The 22,710-nt window shown below is 39.2% G+C and overlaps 1 protein-coding gene across 1 annotated transcript in view; it reads right to left on the reverse strand.

The window, feature by feature from the left end:
• Window positions 1-22,710, reverse strand: part of ALDH1A2 (aldehyde dehydrogenase 1 family member A2) — a 119,962-nt gene that overhangs the window by 60,059 nt on the left and 37,193 nt on the right. Inside the window, exons 2-4 of the mRNA XM_025295676.3 lie at window positions 4,921-5,025; window positions 4,595-4,735; window positions 1,366-1,495 (exon numbers count right to left, since the gene is read on the reverse strand). Coding sequence (XP_025151461.2) covers window positions 1,366-1,495; window positions 4,595-4,735; window positions 4,921-5,025 — 376 coding nt within the window. The remainder of the gene's footprint in view (window positions 1-1,365; window positions 1,496-4,594; window positions 4,736-4,920; window positions 5,026-22,710) is intronic.

Consider the following 22,710-nt stretch of genomic DNA (forward strand, 5'->3'; position numbering starts at 1 on the left):
TTTCTGGGAAACCAATCCTCCTCCACTGAGGAAGGCCCACACTGGTACTAAGGTCCCCAGCATCACTCTCTACTCTCCCCAGTGTGCACATGGAAAGCTGGATCTTCTCCAAAAAACACACGTAGAGCACCTGGCACACTGCTTAGCCCATCCAGGAGCCACTCAAACACACGTATTTTCTTTCTGTATACCTATTCACCACTGCCAATATCCTCATCTCTCTTCCAGTTGGCCCCTTTCCTGTCATGATCTTTCTTCCTCCCAGTTTCTACAACAGATTCTCTAGTGAAGTGATTCGCCAGGCTCTAACGCCAAAGTTTTGGCTCTACAGTTTATTTACTGGGTGAATCAGGAAGACAATTTAACATTTCTAGGCCTCAGTTTTTTCCTCTGGTAATAACAGTGTCTACCCCTTGGGGCTGCCGTGAAAGCACTTTATTTCATATTACTACAGCACAGTACTCACGCTTGGGCTTCCCAGGGGGCACTAGTGGTCAAGCCTGACAATGCAGGAGATGTAAGAGATGCAGGTTTGATCCCTGGGTCAGAAAGATCCCCTGGAGAAGGAAATGGCAACCCCCTCCAGTATTCTTGCCTGGAGGATCCCTATGGACAGAGAAGCCTGGCGGGCTTGTGTTCATGCTCAGACCGAGACCTTTCCACTGACTTAGTTTGGATGCCTTCCCACTGCTTTAAGGGCCACAGCACTGATAGGCCAAGCCACCTGGCTTAGCACCTAATTGCAACTCTCCTGTAGAGATCTTTGTTTTGTCTTACTGGTTTTGTCTCCAAAACTGGATCTTAAAAGACAATGTGTCAGGATGGTGGTTGTTTTTACAGATGGTAAAAGTAGTTCATGGTCTTTATAGGAAATACAGAAAATATAGAGAAATATGAAAAAGAAATAATAAACAATCCATAATCTCACCACTCAGAGAAAACAACTGTTAACATTTTAGAGGATTTCCTTCTAAACAAGAAAATCTTAGGTTTCAGGAGACCAAGGGCCAAGTCTTAATCTTCTCAGAGTTTTCCCTGGCTTTCCCACACCCAATGCTTGTCCCGCCCCCAGCACCTAAGCTAGCACAGTGCAAGGAACTCTGCAGCAGACACACGCTTGTTCCTTAGCTGACTGATGTATGGATGTGGCTTTCTCTGCACCTATGTATGGACTGGCTACATACTGAAATAGGGATACTGTCAGAAGCAGTGACAAAATCTGTTTTGTTCTTTGTTCAGTTCAAGCTGCTGCAGAAGTGTGCTCAGATCTGTACTCCACGTGACTGCTGTCTGTGTTTGGTGGTGACAGTGTGTTTCTGCTGAGGTCTCATGTTTCCCTTTTCAACGTACTCAGGTCTCACATACCTACAGGAATGGTCATCCCGTGAATTTTATCAGCCCAGCCTGCATAATACCGAAGGGTTTTGATGACTCCTTGCAAATCGACATAAAATGCTTGCAGGAACGGTTTGCCACCATTGAGGGATTCCATGGTCTGTGGGAAAAGAAACAGAGAGAACTTCCCAGTGATACACTAAGTGATTGCCGGAGCAAACAAAGAAAGGAATGGAAAAAATACAAATGAATCTGAATAATGACGCATACCTGGTCAACTCTGATTTCCCAAATGAAAAGATTTTAGTATTGCTTGTCGAGTTTAGTTTCCAGTAAAAGCCACCATGAGTACGTATGTGCGCGTTCTTGTGCTTGGGTATGTGCTTCCAGTAACCACTATTCCAATACATAAACACTACTGGTGATAAAGAAAGTGTTCTGCTTGTCAACCAGCTTCTGTTATATTAATGATCAGAGCTGCGTGGGGATTTTTCAGAGTCTACATCAGTAATCTGAATCCATAAAGAGGAGCAGGGACATGGGCTTTTATGCACTTGATGAGAATATAAAACGTTCTCCACAGCTGCCAAGACCCCTGCTGAGAAATGGAATGGCCACGGTGCACAGCGAGTTTATTTATTACCACCAAATAAACAAGATCTCCTCTAGGGAAGCTCATACTGTAACAACATGAGGGCTGGTTTTCTGTAAATATTTAGCTTAACAACCATTATCTATTAAGAGTGAAGTACTTGGTCCATTTAATAAAAATAGAGTTAGAGTTATTAAGCAGTTTTAGATTATAAATGTTATTATTTTAATGACACATTCCTAAATAGGATAAGTCTGTAATGTAAAGAATTTAAGAAGAATTCACTGGAATGAGAAGAGTATTTTGACTTGAGAAATAGTAGGGGTTTTTACATATTTAACAAATAATATAAACAAAAACATATGTTTGCAATCTCATGTCCTCTTCCTCAAGGACATTTTACAATATATACTAGCACTAAAATTATCTGAGTACTAACAAAACTAAAATTGAAATACTTTCCATTCAATGACATAAAAATAGTATTTACAGTGTAATTTATTCACATACTATGTGTATAAGATGGAACTCATTTTAAAATATTATGTGACCTATTCACTGTATATTAGCAAAACAAGGTATTTCCCAGTTCTTTTTAGAATATTTATAGGTCTGTGAGATGAGCATTATATTCTCCACACAGAGGGCATAGAGCCAAGGTCTAGACTACACAGACTAAAGAAGAGCCATTCATCAGATTCTAGGCCACCTACGTAGTCCATCCCTATGAGCTGTTGATCACCTGAGAGTTGACAGCCCTGGGTTTATTCTCAATTGTGTTTACCTGGATGCAATATTAACTTCAGTATTCTGGTCAGGAGCTTCCCTATATTCAAGAGGCTGCTGCTGCTGCTGCTGCTAAGTTGCTTCAGTCGTGTCCGACTCTGTGTAACCCCATAGACAGCAGCCCATCGGAATCCCCCATCCCTGGGACTCTCCAGGCAAGAACACTGGAGTGGGTTGCCATTTCCTTCTCCAGTGCATGAAAGTGAAAAGTGAAAATGAAGTCGCTCAGTCGTGTCTGACTCTTAGCGACCCCATGGACTGTAGCCTTCTAGGCTCCTCCACCCATGGGATTTTCCAGGCAAGAGTACTGGAGTGGGGTGCCATTGCCTTCTCCATTCAAGAGGCTACCTCTTAATAAAATTCATTCGTCACATGGCTTAGGAGTGTTTAAAAGTAGGACTCTCATTTAAGTGTGATGAGAAAAAAGGACTTGACCACAGTGAGACATGTCAGAGAAAGGATGGCATTTGAATGTTATGACATGAAAAGATAACTGCAAAAATGATCTACATCTTCATCTAGTAAGTACTGCTAAGCTAATGTTATGAATACTGTATGGATTTAACTGAAATAGATACTTACAGCCATCAATGTGCCCCCATCACACTATTTATGTGCCAAGAACTATACTCGGATTACAACATAAGGAAGTAAAACACACTTTTTACTCTCAAAGAAATCAAAATCCAGTAAAAAGACAGCATACAGACCAGCATTCCCCCAAGGTACGCCAAAGAATTCTGTTTTGTACGAGCTTGACAGGTTAGCCAGAAAATTAGTGTTGAGGCTCCAACAGGGTTGAAACACACTGAGTAGGGCTTGTCAGTCTTTAATATGCCAAGTGTCTTATGAATCTCCATGAAACACCTTTTCCCAATATGTAGAAACATCTCATTGGAAACAGCATTCCTTGAAGTACCAAACCAGAAAATGCTTTTATGGACAAATATGTGTTATGCACAGCAGGAGTTCCAAACCATCTCCATAAAGCATCCACTTTTGTTTCCACACTAGAAACAGATCCATGAGGGGGATGGAAGAAGGGAGCGTGATGGTAGAAGTGACAATGCTGAAGGGACTGATGCTCCCCTCCCCCAAAGGAAACCCAACAGTGATGTGACTTTCCAAGCAGAGGGGAGACCGCAGTATTCATGGCCTTAATGCACTGACTCGACACCGATGCCCTCAATATTAAATGATCAACTATGGGTCATGCAGGTGGAGACTACAGGAATTCCAAAATGGTTCCAGTGTCCAAAAGAGTTTGTATTCTCAAAGAAACTGACTTCTATTTTTAAAACAGCATCAACAACAACAAACCACTAGGAAAGGAATGTCCCTTATGTGAGACAATGATCGTTGTAGCAAAAGAAAGTTGCTGTCTCCTGTCTCTCCTTTCTATTAATTCTATAAAGTGACAAAAGAACAAAGGGAGCAGAGCTATATGAGAGGTCTGCATCACACCTTCTGCTTCTGAAGGATTCTCTTTGGTCAAGAGGGGCTCACACTGGAGAGGCAAAACTCTTCTGAATGCCAACAGAGTGGTTTGGCTTCCTGCAGGAAACATGGTCACTTTCCCATGCTGGACTGTTTCTGTTCTTTTTGTTGAGGGTGGGAGGAAGAGGGACAAGGAAAGCAGCAAGGTCCGTACCAGTCATGGGAAGCTATGGTTTTGTTCTTCAAAAGAAAAGACACTCAGCTGGTCCCCAAAAGCCAAACCTCTCCCCTTTTTCATGAGTTATTATGTACTCCTTCACTTGTTCCCCAGATCTGTGTCATATCATGCTTTCAGAAAGACTGAGGAATTTAAATTTCAATGGATGGTAAGTTTGGTGGTAAAGATGATGTTTGGTGGTAAAGATGTTTTCTTAGGTTACTTACTGCAAGGACTGCCCTGTCTCGTTCCACCAAGTCTGCAAGCTTATCCAACAGACGGCCTCTTTCTGAAGCATCCATCCTTCTCCACACTGAACCCAGAGAGAAAGCCAGGCGGGCTGCCTGCACTGCTTTGTCTATGTCTGCCTGTTAGAGAGGAAGAGAGAGAATGATACAATAAAGGAATAAACATTTGCTTTCACACACACGCAAAAAAAAAAAAAAAAGGTGATAAATGAACATTAGTGGTGATGTCTGGAGAGCATAAGTTTAGTGTTTTGCTGTCTGAAGGTAGTTATTTCATAGCAATTTTTCTTCTCAGATGAACATACCTTGTCTGCTTCTTGAACTTCACACACCTGTTCTCCTGTGGCTGGATTATAGACAGGGAACACTCTCCCACTCTCTGAATTCTGCCACTCGTTGTTAATAAAAATCTAAGGGAATAGACAACAGAATGGACTCCATGAGACAAGTGACAGAAAGTCAGTCAATGGTGCTGTACTATACAAAAGTACTATAGTAATAATACTTGGTCTGCCAGTATTCTTGGGCTTCCCTGGTGACTCAGACGGTAAAGAATCCACCTGCAATGTGGGAGACCTGGGTTCAGTCCCTGGGTTACCTGCAGGGTTCAATCCCTGGAGGAGGGCATGGTAACCCACTCCAGTATTCTTGCCTGGAGAATCCCCATGGACAGAGGAGCCTGGCAGGCTACAGTCCATGGGGTTGCAGAGTTGGACACGACAGTAACTAAGCATAGCACAGCATACTTGCTGGTATATAACTAAAGTACAGAATTTGAAGAGTTACAAGAAAACCTTGATCATTATGCAGTCTAGCCTTACCCTCAATTCAGAAATTTCCTTTGTGGTATTTTTACCTTAATGTCATCCAAAGATTAAATATAATGCTTACCTTTAGTGAATCTGTCGATTACTGAGACAGTCAAACAAAGAAGGAAGGAGAGTCTCACCTACATACAGAGCATATACTGAGGCTGAGAAAGTATTTATTATAGTCCAGGCTCTGGCCAATACCCCAAAAGGGTAAATCGTGGATCAAACTGACAGTCATCCAGCCTAAGCTACTAGTTTCTCTGTCAGAGGCCTTAAGTGAGTTCACAAGGAAACCTGAATGGTGCTGGAACAAATATTTGCCTAATTTATAGTCAGAACCAGAACACAGCAATGACTCTGACCAAACCAACTGGTGAGTTGAACAACTTACGTGTGTAAACCCCAGTTAGATCTCTTTCCTTTTGCTGGGCAGGCAAAGGGAAAAGGCCTGTAACCTTCCAATTGGTCTCTCCAGGATTTTTCTTAAGAGCCTTGGTTTCTTTATATAGGAAATGAAGGCTATCTTAAAATGGCAAAGAGACTAATGGTTTAAGAAATTATGCAAGTCAATTTCTAAGGAGATTTGTAAGAGATGAGTTAAAGGAGGAGGGAAAATATGGGCAAAAACATTAAATTTTTATTGACATTAAGAAAAAATCCAAACTAATATTTTGGACTATGAAAGCTCAAAGAATACATAAAGATGTTTTGCTTCATAAAATTTATGGCACAACAACAAACATTTCTGAACTTATGAACCATTTAGTAGCCAGTCAATTTAGAACAAACACAATGATAAGCCGATTTGCTACTGCCTGGCATTTTAATAATTACAGATGAAGCTAAGTGAGTGTATATCTAAAATTTTAAATATTAAGTTCTAGATTATGTCAGATCTTTGCTTTTTCCTTGATTTGATAAAACAATGAGCCTGTGTTGAAGGAGTCTTCTTTTACTGAAGGCTTTTTAAGATAAAAGGCGGGAAAAAATGCCTTAAGCCTATAAACGCACTTAATACAAATGTATTGAGCACAAACACAATGACTTTGTAACAAATTTCAAGTTTTTACTATGAATGTGTAAACATGCGTAATACGCTGTATTCATTTGTATAATGTATTTAATAAATGCAAGGTATTTCTAGACACAGGAGAGGCAAGGATGATTAACAGTTCCAGTCTTTCAGGGTCAACAGTCCCTAGTAGTTTATTAAATACTTACAACAACTCTAATGGCAGGATTTTATTATTTCAACTAAAGATGAAAACATTAAGAGAGGTTAATAGTCAGAAAAAGCAGGTCATCTCTGGGGCTCTGATTCAGTCTGCTGCTCTTCCCACTATACCCTGGTTTCCAGACTTGCTCAGACCAAAGAAACACAACTATTTAATAGTTATAAGACTCTTTTCACTCCATTTAACAAATTTCCTAACATTTTACAGCTCATCGAATCTGTATACCCCTTTGAAATGCAGTATGATCTTAAAGGTAACAAAAGAAAAACATTTATTAGAGGTTAGTTTCATTAAACATTCACTTCTAGGCCTTATCAGGTTTAAGGGAGAATGGAATGGGTCGTGCCAATACTCTTTTTATTCACTATTTGACTAAAACTTCTTAAATCTTGAAATATCATCAGATCCAATTACAGTTTTTAAGCTTTACTAAACAGTTCTAAAGGTATGTGGTGGTGGTGGTTTAGTCGCTCAGTCATGTCTGACTGCATGGACTGTAGCCCGCCAGGCTGCTCTGTCCATGGAATTCTCCAGGCAAGAATACTGGAGTGGGTTGGCATTTCCTCCTCCAGGGGATCTTCCTGACCCAGGGATCAAACCTGGGTCTCCTGCATTGCAGACATATTCTTTACTGACTGAGTCACCAGGAATGTATGTAAAGATTGATATTCCATGACCTTTTATTGTTTCTTAGAGGTCTACCAAAGATCATACAGAAAAACTACTTATTTTTTAATAGAAAAAAATTCATCCTCTTACTGTTATTTAAGCCCACGGATCATTTTCCCAGTATAAAATATAGTATGGGATCTTTTTTAAAAAATTAATTAATTCATTTTAATTGGAAGCTAGTTACCCTACAATATTGTGGTGGTTTTTGCCATACATTGACATGAATCAGTCACGGGGGTACATGTGTTCCCCTGTCCCAAACCCCCCTCCCACCTCTCTCCCCATCCCATCCCTCTGGGTTGTCCCAGTGCACAAGCTTTGAGTGCCCTGTTTCATGCATCAAGCTTGAACTGGTCATCTATCTCACATATGGTAATATACATATTTCAATGTTACTCTTTTCCTATTTGGAGCCAGTCTGTTGTTTCATGTCCAGTTCTAACTGTTGCTTCCTGACCTGCATACAGATTTCTCAAGAGGCAGGTCAGGTGGTCTGATATTACCATCTCTTTCAGAATTTTCCACAGTTTATTGTGATCCACACAAAGGCTTTGGCATAGTCAATAAAGCAGAAATAGATGTTTTTCTGGAACTCTCTTGCTTTTTTGATGATTCAGCAGATGTTGGCAATTTGATCTCTGATTCTTTTGCCTTTTCCAAATCCAACTTGAACATCTGAAAGTTCACAGTTCACGTACTGCTGAAGTCTGGCTTGGAGAATTTTGAGCATTACTTTACAAGCATGTGAAAGTGAAGTCACTCAGTCATGTCCAACTCTGCGACCCCATGGACTGTAGCCCACCAGGCTCCTCCATCCATGAGATTCTCCAGGCAAGAGTACTGGAGTGGGTTGCCATTTCCTTCTCCAACAAGCATGTGAGATGAGTACAATTGTGTGGTAGTTTGAGCATTCTTTGGCATTGCCTTTCTTAGTGATTGGAATGAAAACTGATCTTTTCCAGTCCTGGGGGCACTACTGAGTTTTCCAAATTTGCTGGAACAACAGACTTGTTCCAAATAGGGAAAGGAGTATGTCAAGGCTGTATATTGTCACTGTGCTTATTTAACTTATATGCAGAATACATCATGAGAAATGCTGGGCTGGATGAAGCACAAGCTGGAACCAATATTACCAGGAGAAATATCAATAATCTCAGATATGCAGATGACACCACCCTTATGGCAGAAAGCGAGGAAGAACTAAAGAGCCTCTTGATGAAAGTGAAAGAGGAGAGTGAAAAAGCTGGCTTAAAGCTCAACATTCAGAAAACTAAGATCATGGCATCTAGTCCCATCACTTCATGGCAAATAGATGGGGAAACAGTGGAAACAGTGGCTGACTATTTTGGGGGGGGGGGCTCCAAAATTACTGCAGATGGTGATTGCAGCCATGAAATTAAAGGATGCTTGCTCCTTGGAAGGAAAGTTATGACCAACCTAGAAAGCACATTCAAAAGCAGAGACATTACTTTGCCAACAAAGGTCCGTCTAGTCAAGGCTATGGTTTTCCCAGTAGTCATGTATGGATGTGAGAGTTGGACTTTAAAGAAAGCTGAGCACCGAAGAATTGATGCTTTTGAACTGTGGTGTTCGAGAAGACTCTTGAGAGTCCCTTGGACTGCAAGGAGATCAAACCAGTCAATCCCAAAGGAAATCAGTCCTGAGTGTTCATTGGAAGGACTGATGCTGAAGCTGAAACTCCAATACTTTGGCCACCTGATGCGAAGAACTGACTCATTTGAAAAAACCCTGATGCTGGGAAAGATTGAAGGCAGGAGGAGAAGGGGACAACAGAGGATGAGATGGTTGGATGGCTGCACCGACTCAATGGACATGAGTTTGTGTAAACTCTGGGAGTTGGTGATGGACAGGCAGGCCTGGCGTGCTGCAGTCCGTGGGGTCCCAAAGAGTTGGGCATGACTGAGCGACTGAACTGAACTGAATGTTATTCTCTCAAATCATCCCACCCTTGCCTTCTCCCACAGAGTCCAAAAATCTGTTCTTTATATCTGTGTCTCTTTTGCTGTCTTACATATAGGGTCATCGTTACCATCTTTTTAAATTCCATATATATGCATTAATATACTGTGTTAGTGTTTTTTTTCTCTGACTTACTTCACTCTGTATAATAGGCTCCAGTTTCATCCACTGCATAAGAACTGATTCAAAAGTGTTCTTTCTAATAGCTGAGTAATATTCCATTGTGTATACATACCACCACTTTCTTTTTATTTTTTTTTAACTTATTTTTTTATTGAAGGATGATTGCTTTACAGAATTTTGTCTTCTGAGGTTTTCTGCAACCTCAACATGAATCAGCTATAAGGTATACATATATCCCCTCCCTTTTGAACCAACCTCCCAATTCCCTCCCCATCCCACCCCTCTAGATTGATAGAAAGACCTTGTTTGAGTTTCCTGAGCCATACAGCAAATTCCTGTTGGGTAATTTACATATGGCATTTTACATATTGCAATGTAATTTTCCATGTTACTCTTTCCATACATTTCACCCTCTCCTCCCCTCTCCGCATGTCCATAAGTCTATTCTCTATGTCTGTTTCTCCACTGCTGCCCTTTAAATAAGTTCTTCAGTACCATTCTTCCAGATTCCATATATATGTGTTAGAATACGATATTTATCTTTCTCTGACTCACTTCACTCTGTGTAATAGGTTCTAGGTCCATCCACCTCATCAGGACTGACTCAAATAAATTCCTTTTTATGGCTGAGTATTCCATTGTGTATATGTACCACAATTTCTTTATCCATTCACCTGTCGATGGACATCTAGGTTGCTTCCATGTCTTAGCTATTGTAAATAGTGCTGCAGTGAACAATGGGACACATGTGTCTTTTTAAATTCTGGTTTCCTCAGGGTACATGCCTAGGAGTGGGATTGTTGGGTCATATGGTGGCTTTAGTCCTAGTTTTTTAAGGAATCTCCATATCATCTTCCATAGTGGCTGTATCAACTTACATTCCCACCAACAGTGCAAGCATTCCCTTTTCTCCACATCCTCTCCAGCATTTATTGTTTGTAGATTTTTTTATGATGGCCATTCTGACTGGTGTGGGGTGATATCTCATTGTAGTTTTGATTTGCATTTCTTTAATAATGAGTGATGTTGAGCATCTTTTCATGTGTTTATTAGCCATCGGTATGTCTTCTTTGGAGAAATGTCTGTTTAGGTCTTTTCCCCACTTTTTGATTGGGTTGTTTGTTTTTCTGGCACTGAGTTGTATGAGCCACTTGTATATTTTGGAAATTAATCCTTTGTCAGTTGTTTCATTTGCCATTATTTTCTCCCATTCTGAGGGTTGTATTTTCACCTTGCTTATAGTTTCTTTTGCTGTACAAAAGCTTTTAAGTTTAATCAGATCCCACTTGTTTACTTTTGTTTTTATTTCCATTACTCTAGGAGGTGGGTCATAGAGGATCTTGCTTTAATTTATGTCATCTAGTGTTCTGCCTTTGTTTTTTTCTAAGAGTTTTATAGTTTCTGGTTTTACATTTAGGTCTTTAATCCATTTTGAGTTTATCTTTGTGTATGGTGTTAGGAAGTGTTCTAATTTCATTCTTTTGCAGGTAGCTGTCCAGTTTTCCCAGCACCATTTATTGAAGAGGCTGTCTTTGCCCCACTGTATATTCTTGCCTCCTTTGTCAAAAATAAGGTACCCATTGGTGCAAGAGTTTATTTCTGGGCTTTCTATCTTGTTCTATTGGTCTATATTTCTGTCTTTGTTCCAGTACCATACAGTCTTCATGACTGTAGCTTTGTAGTATAACCTAAAGTCAGGAAGGTTGATTCCTTCAGTTCCATTCTTCTTTATCAAGACTGCTTTGGCTATTCGGGGTCTTTTGTGTTTCTATATGAATTGTGAAATTTTTTGTTCTAGTTCTGTGAAAAATGCCATTGGTAATTTGATAGGGGTCACATTGAATCTGTAGATTGCATTTGGTAGTATAATCATTTTCACAATATTGATTCTTCCTACCCAGGAACATGGACTATCTCTCCATCTGTTTATGTCATCTTTGATTTCCTTCATCAGTGTCTTATAATTTTCTGTGTACAGTTCTTTTGTCTCCTTCAGTTCAGTTCAGTTGCTCAGTCGTGTCCAACTCTTTGCGACCCCATGAACTGCAGCATGCCAGGCCTCCCTGTCTATCACCAACTCCTGGAGTTCACTCAAACTCACGTCCATTGAGTCGGTGATGCCATCCAGCCATCTCATCTTCTGTCGTCCCCTTCTCCTCCTGCCCCCAATCCCTCCCAGCATCAGAGTCTTTTCCAATGAGTCAACTCTTTGCATGAAGTGGCCAAAGTACTGGAGTTTCAGCTTTAGCATCATTCCTTCCAAAGAATACCCAGGACTGATCTCCTTCAGAATGGACTGGCTGGATCTCCTTGCAGTCCAAGGGACTCTCAAGACTCTTTTCCAACACCACAGTTCAAAAGCATCAATTCTTTGGTGCTCAGCTTTCTTCACAGTCCAACTCTCACATCCATACTTGACCACTGGAAACCCATAGCCTTGACTAGACAGACCTTTGTTGGCAAAGTAATGTCTCTGCTTTTGAATATGCTATCTAGATTGGTCATAACTTTCCAAGGAGTAAGCATCTTTTAATTTCATGGCTGCAGTCACCATCCACAGTGATTTTGGAGCCCCAAAAAATAAAGTCTGACACTGTTTCCACTGTTTCCCCATCTATTTGCCATGAAGTGATGGGACCAGATGCCATGATCTTAGTTTTATGAATGTTTATTCCTAGATATTTAATTCTTTTGGTTGCAATGGTGAATGGATTGATTCCTTAATTTCTTTTTCTGATTTTTCATTGTTAGTATATTGAAATGCAAATGATTTCTGTATATGGATTTTGTATCCTGCAACTTTGCTAACTGATTAGCTCTATTAATTTTCTGATACTATCTTTAGGGTTTTCTATGTACAGTATCATGTCATCTGCAAACAGTGAGAGTTTTACTTTTTCTTTTCCAACCTGGATTCCTTTTATTTTTCTTCTCTGATTGCTGTAGCTAGGACTTCCAGAACTATGTTGATAATAGTGTGAAAGTGGACACCCTTCTCTTGTTCCTGATCTTAGGGGGAATGCTTTCAGTTTTTTCACCATTGAGAATAATGCTTTCTGTAGGCTTATATATGGCCTTTACTATGTTGAGGTATGTTCCTTCTTTGCCCATTTTTTTAAGAATTTTTATCATAAATGGGTGCTGAATTTTGTCAAAGGCTTTTTCTGCATCTATTGAGATTGTCATATGATTTTTATCTTTCATATCTTTTAATATGTGTATCACATTGATTTGTGTATATTGAAGAATCCTTCCATTCCTGGAATAAACCCAACTTAATCATGGTGTATGAGTTTTTCGATGTATTGCTGAATTCTGTTTGCTAAAATTTTGTTGAGGATTTTTGCATCTATGTTCATCAGTGATATTGGTCTGTAGTTTTCTTTTTTTGTGTTGTCTTTGTCTGGTTTTGGTATCAGGGTGATGGTGGCCTCATAGCATGAGTTTGCAAGTGTTCCTTCCTCTTCAGTTTTTTGAAAGAGTTTTAGAAGGACAGGCACTAGCTCTTCTCTAAATGTTTGATAGAATTCTCCTGTGAAGCCATCTGGTCCTGGGCTTTAGTTTTTGGGGAGATTTTTTTAATCACAGCATCAATTTCAGTGCTTGTTATTAGGCTGTTCATAATTTCTATTTCTTCTTGGTTCAGTCTTGAAAGATTGAACTTTTCTAAGAATCTGTCCATTTCTTCCAGGTTACCCATTTTATTGCCATACAGTTGTTCATAATAGTCTCTTATAATCCTTTGTAGTTCTGCCTTGTCTGTTGTTAACTTCTCCTTTTTAATTTCTAATTTTGTTCATTTGATTCTTTTTTTTTTTTTGATGACTCTAGCTAAAGGTTTGTCAATTGTGTTTACCTTCTCAAAGAATTAGCTTTTAGTTTTATTAATCTTTACTGTTTCTATCATTTCTTTTTCATTTATTTCTGCTCAGATCTTTATGATTTCTTTCCTTCTACTAATTTGGGAGGTTTTTTGTTCTTCTTTTTCCAGTTGTTTTAGGTATAAAGTTAGGTTGTCTATTTGATATTTTTCTTGTTTCTTGAGGTAAGATTGTATTGCTATAAACTTCCCTCTTAGAACTGCTTTTGCTACTACATCCCATAGGTTTTGAGTTGTGTTTTAATTGTCATTTGTTTCTAAAATTTTTTTTATTTCCTTTTTGATTTCTTCAGTAACCTGTTGGTTATTTAGAAACATGTTGTTTAATCTCCAAGTGTTTGTGTTTCTTACAGCTTTTTTCTTATAATTGATATCTAGTCTCATAGCATTGTGGTCAGAGAAGATGTTTGATATGATTTCAATTTTCTTAAATTTACTGAGGTTTGATTTGTGACCCAAGATGTGGTCTATTCTGGAGAGTGTTCATGTGGCACTTAAGAAGGTGTATTCTTCTGCATTTGGATGGAATGTCTTGAAGATATCAATAAGATCCATAAGATTCATAAGAATCCATAAGAATCAATAAGATTCCTTATTAATTTTCTGTTTTGATGATCTGTTCATTGGTGTGACTGGGATGTTAAAGTCTCCTACTATTATTGTGTTACTGTCAGTTTCTCCTTTTATGTCTATTAGTTGTCTTATGTATTGAGGTGCTCCTATGTTGGGTGCATAGATATTTACAATTGTTATGTCTTCCTCTTGGATTGATCCCTTGATCATTATATTGTGTGCTTCCTTATCTTTTGTAATCTTCTTTAAGATCTATTTTATCTGATATGAGGATTGCTACTCCAGCTTTCTTTTGCTTCCCATTTGCATGGAATATCTTTTTTCATCGTCTCATTTTCATATGTCTATGTATGTCTTGAGGTCTTAAGTGGGTTTCTTGTAGACAGCACATATATAGGTCTTGTTTTTGTAACCATTCAGTCAGTCTGTGTCTTTTGGTTGGAGCATTTAATCCATTTACATTTAAAGTAATTATTGACATATATGTTCCTGTTGCCATTTTCTTAATTGTTTGGGGTTGATTCTGTAGATATTTTTTCTTCTCTTGTATTTCTTGACTATATAAGTCTCTTTAACATTTGTTATAAAATTGGTTTGGTGGTACTGAATTCTCTTAACTTGCTTGTCTGAAAAGCTTTTGCTTTCCCCATCAATGCTGAATGAGATCCTTGCTGGGTACAGAAATCTTGGTTGTAGAATTTTCCCTTTCAGTACTTTAAATATATCCTGCCATTCTCTTCTGGCCTGCAGAGTTTCTGCTGAAAGATCAGCTGTTAAGCACATGGGGTTTCCCTTGTATGTTACTTGTTGCTTCTCCCTTGCTGCTTTTAATATTCTTTCTTTGTGTTTAATCTTTGTTAGTTTGATTAGTATTGTCTTGGTGTGTTTCTCCTTGGGTTTATCCTGTATGTGACTCTTTGTACCTCTTGGACTTGACTATTTCCTTTTCCATGTTGGGGGAATTTTCAATTATAATCTCTTCAAAAATTTTCTCATACCCTTTCTTTTTCTCTTCTTCTGGGACCCCTATAATTCGAATGTTGGTGCATTTGATATTGTCCCAGAGGTCTCTGAGACTATCCTCAGTTCTTTTCATTCTTTTTACTGTTTTCTGCTCTTCCAAAGTAATTTCCACCATTTCATCTTCCAGCTCACTGATTCATTCTACTGCTTCAGCTATTCTGTTATTGATTCCTTCTAGAGTATTTTTAATTTCAGTAACTGTGTTGTTTGTCTCTGTAGGTTTATTCTTTAATTCTTCTAGGTCTTTTTAAATTGATTCTTGCATTTTCTCCATTTTGTTTTCAAGGTTTTTGATCATCTTTACTCATTTTTCTGAATTCTTTTTCAGGTAGCTTGCCTATTTCCTCTTCATCTATTTGGACTTCTGTGTTTCTAGTTTGTTCCTTCATTTATGCAGTATTTCTCTGCCTTTTCATCATTATTTTTTTAACTTATTGTGTTTGAGGTCTCCATTTCCCAGGCTTCAAGGTTGAATTCTTTCTTCCTTTTGGTTTCTGCCCTCCTAAGGTTGGTCCAGTGCTTTGTGTAAGCTTTGTATAGGGTGAGATTTGTGCCAAGTTTTTGTTTGTTTTTCCTCTGATGTATAAGGCTGAGTGAGGTGGTAATCCTGTCTGCTGATGATTGGGTCCATATTTTTGTTTTGTTTGTTGTTTAGATGAGGCATCTTGCACAGGGTGCTACTGGTGGTTGGGTGATGCCAGATTTTGTATTCAAGTGGTTTCCTTTGTGTTAGTTCTCACTAACTGATACTCCTTAAGGTTAGTTCTCTGGTAGTCTAGGGCCGTGGAGTCAGTGATTCCACTCCAAAGGTTCAGGGCTTGATCTCTGGTCAGGAATGAAGATTCCACAAGTGGTTTGTTATGGCATTAAGTGAGATTAAAATAAATATCCAAAAATGAGAAACCAAAGATGAACCCCAGACAAATGGCAGTTATAAAATCAGGCAAATAATAATTAAAATAATGGAATATATACATATCACCCATGAGCAAAATCAAAACAGTCCAACAAAAATAAAGTACAGTAGACTGACCTGGCAAACAAAAGAAATCAAAAAATTATATTTACCAGTTAAGAACAAAACTAACTAAAGCACAACTGGAAAACAAAACTAAAGCAAGGTGCCAAGTGGGGAATAAAGCAATGAAAACAAAACTAACAAATATGTTGGGAGGAAGGAAAAGAAAGAAAGAAATAGATATGCAAAGTTAAACAGAGGTAGATGAAGATTTATATACACTAAAGATTAACTGCAAGGGGAAAAGAACAGTAGGAAAGGCAAACAAAGGAATAAATGTAGAAAAAATATAATAGGCTTTAAAAATTAAAATTATAAAAAACAAAATAAGAAAAAAAAAAAACAGAAGTAAAAAAGGAAAAAGAAAACGCCACAGAATTGCAAAAGCCCAACATAGAGGCAGAAGTTTATAACAACAATAAAAAGTGTGACTGAATATACACATATACATATACATCTATAAGCAAAATCGAAACGGTCCAACAAAAATAAATTACAATAGGTTGACCTGGCAAACGAAGGAAACCAAAAATTATATCTACCAGAACAAAATAACTAAAGCACAAACTGGAAAACAAAACTAAAGCAAGGTGCCAACTGGGGAAGAAAGTAATGAAAATAAAGCTAACAAATATGTTAAGAGGAAAGGAAAGAAAGAACAGATATGCAAAGTTAATAGAGATAAAGAAGATTTATATACATTAAAGATTAACTGCAAGGGGAAAAGAATAGTAGGAAAGGCAAACAAAGGAATAAATGTAGAAAAAATAATAATAGGTTTAAAAATTAAAAACTGAAATTAAAAAAGAGAAAAGAAAAAAAAGGAAAACTCCACAGAACTGCAAAAGCCCAGAGGTTTATAACAACTATAAAAAATGTGACTGAGGGAAAAAAAAAAAGCTCAAAAGCTTAACTATATTTCATATTGCCAATAAAATCGACAACTACAACAGAGGGAAGAAAGAGAAAAAAAAAATCCAAAAGAATCTACAGAACAAGTCAAGACGTAAGAATAACAAATGTTTTTCTTGAGTCACTGCTGTCAGGGTCCTTTCCCTCGCTGGGAGTCACCATCCACCTCACCTCCCTAGGATGCCCTCCAACACTGTGCTGACCTCTGGACCTGCAGTGGGGGCAGCTCAGATTCTAATCTGCTCCTACTCCTCTGTGTTCTCACCCCCAGTGTCCACAGCTATCAGAACTAGTGCGTTTTCTTTTGTGGAAGCTCTCAATGACCTTTTATATATTCCATAGACACAGTCTGCCTAGTTGATCATGTGGATTTAATCTGCAGCTTGTACAGCTAGTGGGAAGGTTTTGGGTCTTCCTCCTTAGACACACTGCCCCTGGGTTTCAATTGTGGTTTTATGTCCACCTCTGCATGTGGGTTGTCCACTGGGGTTTGCTTGCTGCCCTGGAGGACTTGGGTTTGCCCCTGTGAGGGCCAGGTGTGGAGATGGTGCAGCTGCTTGGGTTGCAGGGGTTCTGGCAGCACCAGGTACTCAGCGGGGTTGGTGGCTAGGCAGCAGGCTATATATTGCTCCTATAGACTGTTGCTTACCAGTCTTCTTGGTCAGGGATGCGGGGTTCTCCAGGTGAGAATACTGGAGCCTATGTGCCAATATTGGTTGCTATACACTTATCAGATCAGATCAGTCGCAAAGAGTCAGACACAACTGAGCGACTGATCTGATCTGATCTGATAAGTGTATGGCAACCAATATTGGCCCATACACTCTAGTATTCTCACCTGGAGAACCCCCCCATCCCTGACCAAGAAGCCTGGCAAGCAACAGTCTATAGGGTTGCAAAGAATCGGACACTACTGAAGCAACCCTGCATGCATAGGCACAAGACTTTTTTTGTCTGTGGCAGCTCTGCCCCAGTGAAGAGTTGAGTGTGAAGGTGGCACAGCTGCTTGGCTTGCCAGAACCCTGTCTGTGCAAGTGTGCAGGGACATGGACTGCCTCCACCGCAGAGTTACGGCCCTATCAGAATCTTTTTTCCAGCTTCTTGTAGCTGGTGATCAGAAGGCCTCTTTGGCCAGTCTATCTCCGTAGCTCCGCTGTTCAGACACTTAGAGGGCTCCCTTGCCTGGGGTCCTTCTCTGTTGTTTGGCACATCAGGCACATAGAGGGGCCCCCCTGTCTGAGGTCCTACTCTGTAAATGGGCACATCAGGCACGTAAAAGGGCACCCTGAATGGGGTCCTACTCTGTAGTTCAGTGCAACAGGCGTTTGTTTGATGGACCAGCCTTTCTATTGTTCAGCTACCCACACTGGTGTGTGGAAAGGCCATGGTGATAGCTCCGCCCCCTGTGCGTGACTCAGCAGTATCGCCTTGCTTGCATGGCTGTTGGGCTTTCCTCCACAGGCATTTCCCACCACAATCTCCTCCCTCACATCCCCTGGAACCGTCTCTCCACAGTCAACAGCAGCCCTCACCCTGGGATTGCTCCACAGGCCCCAAACTCCAGCTCCCAGCCACTGCACCCTCCAGGGTACCTGCGTTCCTGTCCAGGGTATGTATGGCTGCAGCAAGGGCTGTCTGATTCTCATTCCATTTAGGCTGCCACAGATAGGCTGTTTCAGCCTTAAATGTTTCTCCTCTGACTCAGTTACCCTGATGTGGGGATCGGACCCCTGCTTCAGTTCCCCCACTGGCCAAGGCAGGTCCAATCCTACTAACACTCCTGTTTTTCCCTCTAGTTCCTTCGTCCTACCAAGTTTTGCGTGGTTCTATATGTTATTTTCCACTGGTCAGGTACTCCTGTCCACTCTCAGCTGATGTTCTGCAGGCACTTCTGTGTCTGAAGGTGTATTCCTGATGTATCCATGAAGAGAGATGTACTCCATGTCCACCTCCTCCTCCGCCATCTTGATGTCTCCTGTACCACAGCTTTCTTATCCATTCGTCTGCCAATGGACATCTAGGCTGCTTCCATGTCCTAGCTATTGTAAACAGTGCTGCAACGAACATTGGGGTACACGTGCCTCTTTCAATTCTGGTTTCCTTGGTGTATATGCCCAGCAGTGGGATTGCTGGGTCATATGGCAGTTCTAGTTCCAGATTTTTAAGGAATCTCCACACTGTTCTCCATAGTGGCTGTAGTAGTTTGCATTCCCACCAACAGTGTAAGAGTTTTTCCCTTTTCTCCAACCCTCTCCAGCATTTATTGTTTTAAAATACAGTATGAGGTCTTATGGAGAAGGCAATGGCAACCCACTCCAGTACTCTTGCCTGGAAAATCTCATGGATGGAGGAGCCTGGTAGGCTGCAGTCCATGGGGTCGCGAAGAGTCAGACACGACAGAGTGACTTCCCTTTCACTTTTCACTTTCATGCATTGGAGAAGGAAATGGCAACCTACTCCAGCGTTCTTGCCTGGAGAATCCCAGGGGCGGTGGAGCCTGGTGGGCTGCCATCTATGGGGTCGCACAGAGTCAGACACGACTGAAGCGACTTAGCAGCAGTAGCAACAGCATGGGGTCTTAACAAGCTTTTTCTATATCTTGCAAATTTCTTCATTCTAGGAAATATTTCATCATCACTCATCAATTATTTCCAACTATGCCAAAAAAATTTAAAATAATAAGGAAACAGAAAACATTATGAAACTATCTAGAAATGACTAAATAAACATATCACCAGCAGGAGGAGAAGGGGACAACAGAGGATGTGATGGACAGATGGCATCACCAACTCAATGAACATAAGTTTGAGCAAGCTCCGGGAGATGGTGAAGGACAGGGAAGCCTGGCGTGCTGCAGTCCATGGGGTCACAAAGAGTTGGACATGACTGAGCAACAGAACAATTCCATCATCCTTTGGTTTTATTAATGCATTATCCAAAGTAATGCATTATTATGTCTCAAAAGGATATAAATAAAAGATGTATGATGATACCAACTTTTTCATATTCTTTTTTCCTTTCATTGAACACAGTTAAGAATTCAGAAGTTTTCATTTCTGTTCATTATGAGAAAAAGAAGAAATCTAATAGAAAAAGACATTTCATAACTGCTAGATGAGTCAGCAGCTGAAAGCAAAGAGACAGAAACACTAGAGACACTGTTGATGAGGGTGAAATTGACTGTGTAAGCAAAATCTTGGACTATGAGCCCTTAGGATAAATAAATGCACTTTCTCCAAATTAATAATCAGAGAGCAAACAAGATAATTATAAACATAAAAAAGGAAATATGATAGTCTAACCTAGCTGCTGCTGCTAAGTCACTTCAGTCGTGTCCAACTCTGTGCGACCCCATAGACGGCAGCCCACCAGGCTCCCCCATCCCTGGGATTCTCCAGGCAAGAACACTGGAGTGGGTTGCCATTTCCCCTAGTTAGCTATTCAATAGGATGGACTTAGTACTTTAAAACCATCCTGTTTTGATTTTAAAAAATCTAAGAATTCTTTCATCTTTTAAGATATTTGTGGGCAAAAATTTAGTTGATATGATTCATAAATGGACAAATGCTAAAAGTATGTGTATATACAAAGGTGACTGAGAAGGACAGATATTATGTAGAAATAAGAAGTTCATTGGAATGATCAATCTAATTTACATTTGTAAACTAAAATGAAAATCTTTTAGTATTTATGGAACAAAGATGGTCATGCTCTTTTCTACCTAATTAGGAGCCTTCAAACTTTTAAATACTATTACATTATGATAAGGCAAATGCAAGAAGAACCAGAACAATAAGATATAACCTATTAGAAATGTGTTTAAATATGCAATCAGTATTTATGACATATATGTTTCCAGTTTCAAACATGATGGCTGATGAGCAGATGTATATGTGTTCAGTCATTCATTCATGTCCAGCTCTTTGCAAACTCATGGACTATAGCCCACCAAGGCTCCTCTGTCCATGGAATTTTTCAGGCAAGAATATTGAAGTGCGTTGCCATTTCCTGTTTCAGGGATCTTCTTGACACAGAGATCAAACCCATGTCTACTGCATTGGCAGGCGGATTCTTTACCACTATGCCACCTGGGTAGTTGCATTCAAAGGCCATTGCTCATTTCATGTACATATATCTTCAATACCAGAAAAATATGGAAGAAACATTGGTTTGGTTTTGTTTAAATTCTTTTTCTTTTGCTTTCACTATCTCTGTACTTTCACTTTTCTAAATTTTTCATAAAATAACTTAAAGTTTTAAAATTATATAGCCTCCACTGGACCCAGATGGCAAATATGATGACTATTTTTCCTGGTACACTAAAAGTTAAAATGTTTGATATTCTTACTATGCTGTTATTTTTATAGACTGAGCTTCCATGGTGGCTTAGGGAGTAAAGAATCTGCCTGCAATGCAGGAGACCTGGGTTCAAACCCTGGGTTGGGAAGATGCCCTGGAGAAGAGAATGGCAACCCATTCCAGTATTCTTGCCTGGAGAATTCAATGGACAAAGGAGCCTGCCAGGCTCCAGTCCATGGGGTCACAAAGAGTCGGACATGACTGAGTGATTAACACTTTCACTTTTTTTCAGTCTTTTGACAAAAAAAAACAAAGGAAAACAAATTCTTCCAAAATACTTGAAGGTTTTCAGATTTTCTGAGCATTTTCAAAAGTTTGGAATGCTGTCTAAAGTGTTCCCCTCTAATAAAGGCTCCCTGAAGAAATACTGTATCTTAAGGCTGTAGAGGAAAAGGACAAGATGATCTTGGAATATTGTGGTGCAGGAAATTAAGTTATGTTCAAAACCTGATGGGGACATATCAAAGGGACACAAGAGACAACATGAAGGGGGTCCCAATGGCCAATACCAGGATAATTCAAGCAACAAAACAAGTGAGATAGTGATGGATTATTACCCAAAGAACAAAAAGGCATCCAAAAGTCCATAATGATATAAATTTTTTATGGATAAATAAATGAAGAATAAGGAAAAGCTGTTTTTAACAGTAGAACTCAAATTAATAGCTATCAAGGAATGATGGGATTAGATTATCACCAGGTGTCAAACCCCACACTAGTAATTGCTTCAAGCAAATATCATTAAATGGATGGTAAAAGTATAATGAAAAGTTGGACGTTTATGTAATCTCAGTGTATCTCCTCTCAAGATACTTATTAATTACAAAGTAAAAAATAGTAACTTATCATTGGAGAAATGTGGCAGACAGTACCTCAATCAAGTTATCAAAGTCAGTTGTCACCAGTAATGGGACAAACTGATCTTAATTTATTAGGTGTTCATCTGCTTGTCCCACTGATAATTAGAAAGCTATGTTGAAATCTCCCACTTTGGTGTCAGACCTGTCAAAATATCCCTTAGCTCTATCATTTTTACACTTATAAATTTTGTTATTTTATTACTGAATTAAATAGAACTATTAGATTCTCTGATAAAACCATTTCTCAATATGCAGTGACCCTCTTTTATTACTAATAAAGCTCTGTGTCTTAAAGACTATTTTAATACTAGTAAAGCCATCTAAGCTTTTCTTTAGTATTTTCTTGATACATCTTTCCCATCACATTACTCTCAATTACATCTTTATTATTTTGATGTGCCCCTTTAAGTGATGTATGAATGACTATACTCTATTCAATATGAAAATCTCTGTCTTTTAACTGTCAAGTTTAATACATTTGTATTTATTGTGATCATATTTTGTGTTAAATTATGTGTTTTGTGATATTTGGACTTAATGTTTCCTATTTGTCTTGCTTTATTTTACTTCCTGTTTTCTCCTTTCTTGATTAATGCTTGTTGTTTGCTTTACAATTTAATTTCCCTCTTTCATCAGTTTTGAAGCTGT

Source organism: Bubalus bubalis, chromosome 11, assembly GCF_019923935.1.
Source record: "Bubalus bubalis isolate 160015118507 breed Murrah chromosome 11, NDDB_SH_1, whole genome shotgun sequence".
In the NCBI taxonomy this organism is placed as follows: domain Eukaryota; kingdom Metazoa; phylum Chordata; class Mammalia; order Artiodactyla; family Bovidae; genus Bubalus; species Bubalus bubalis.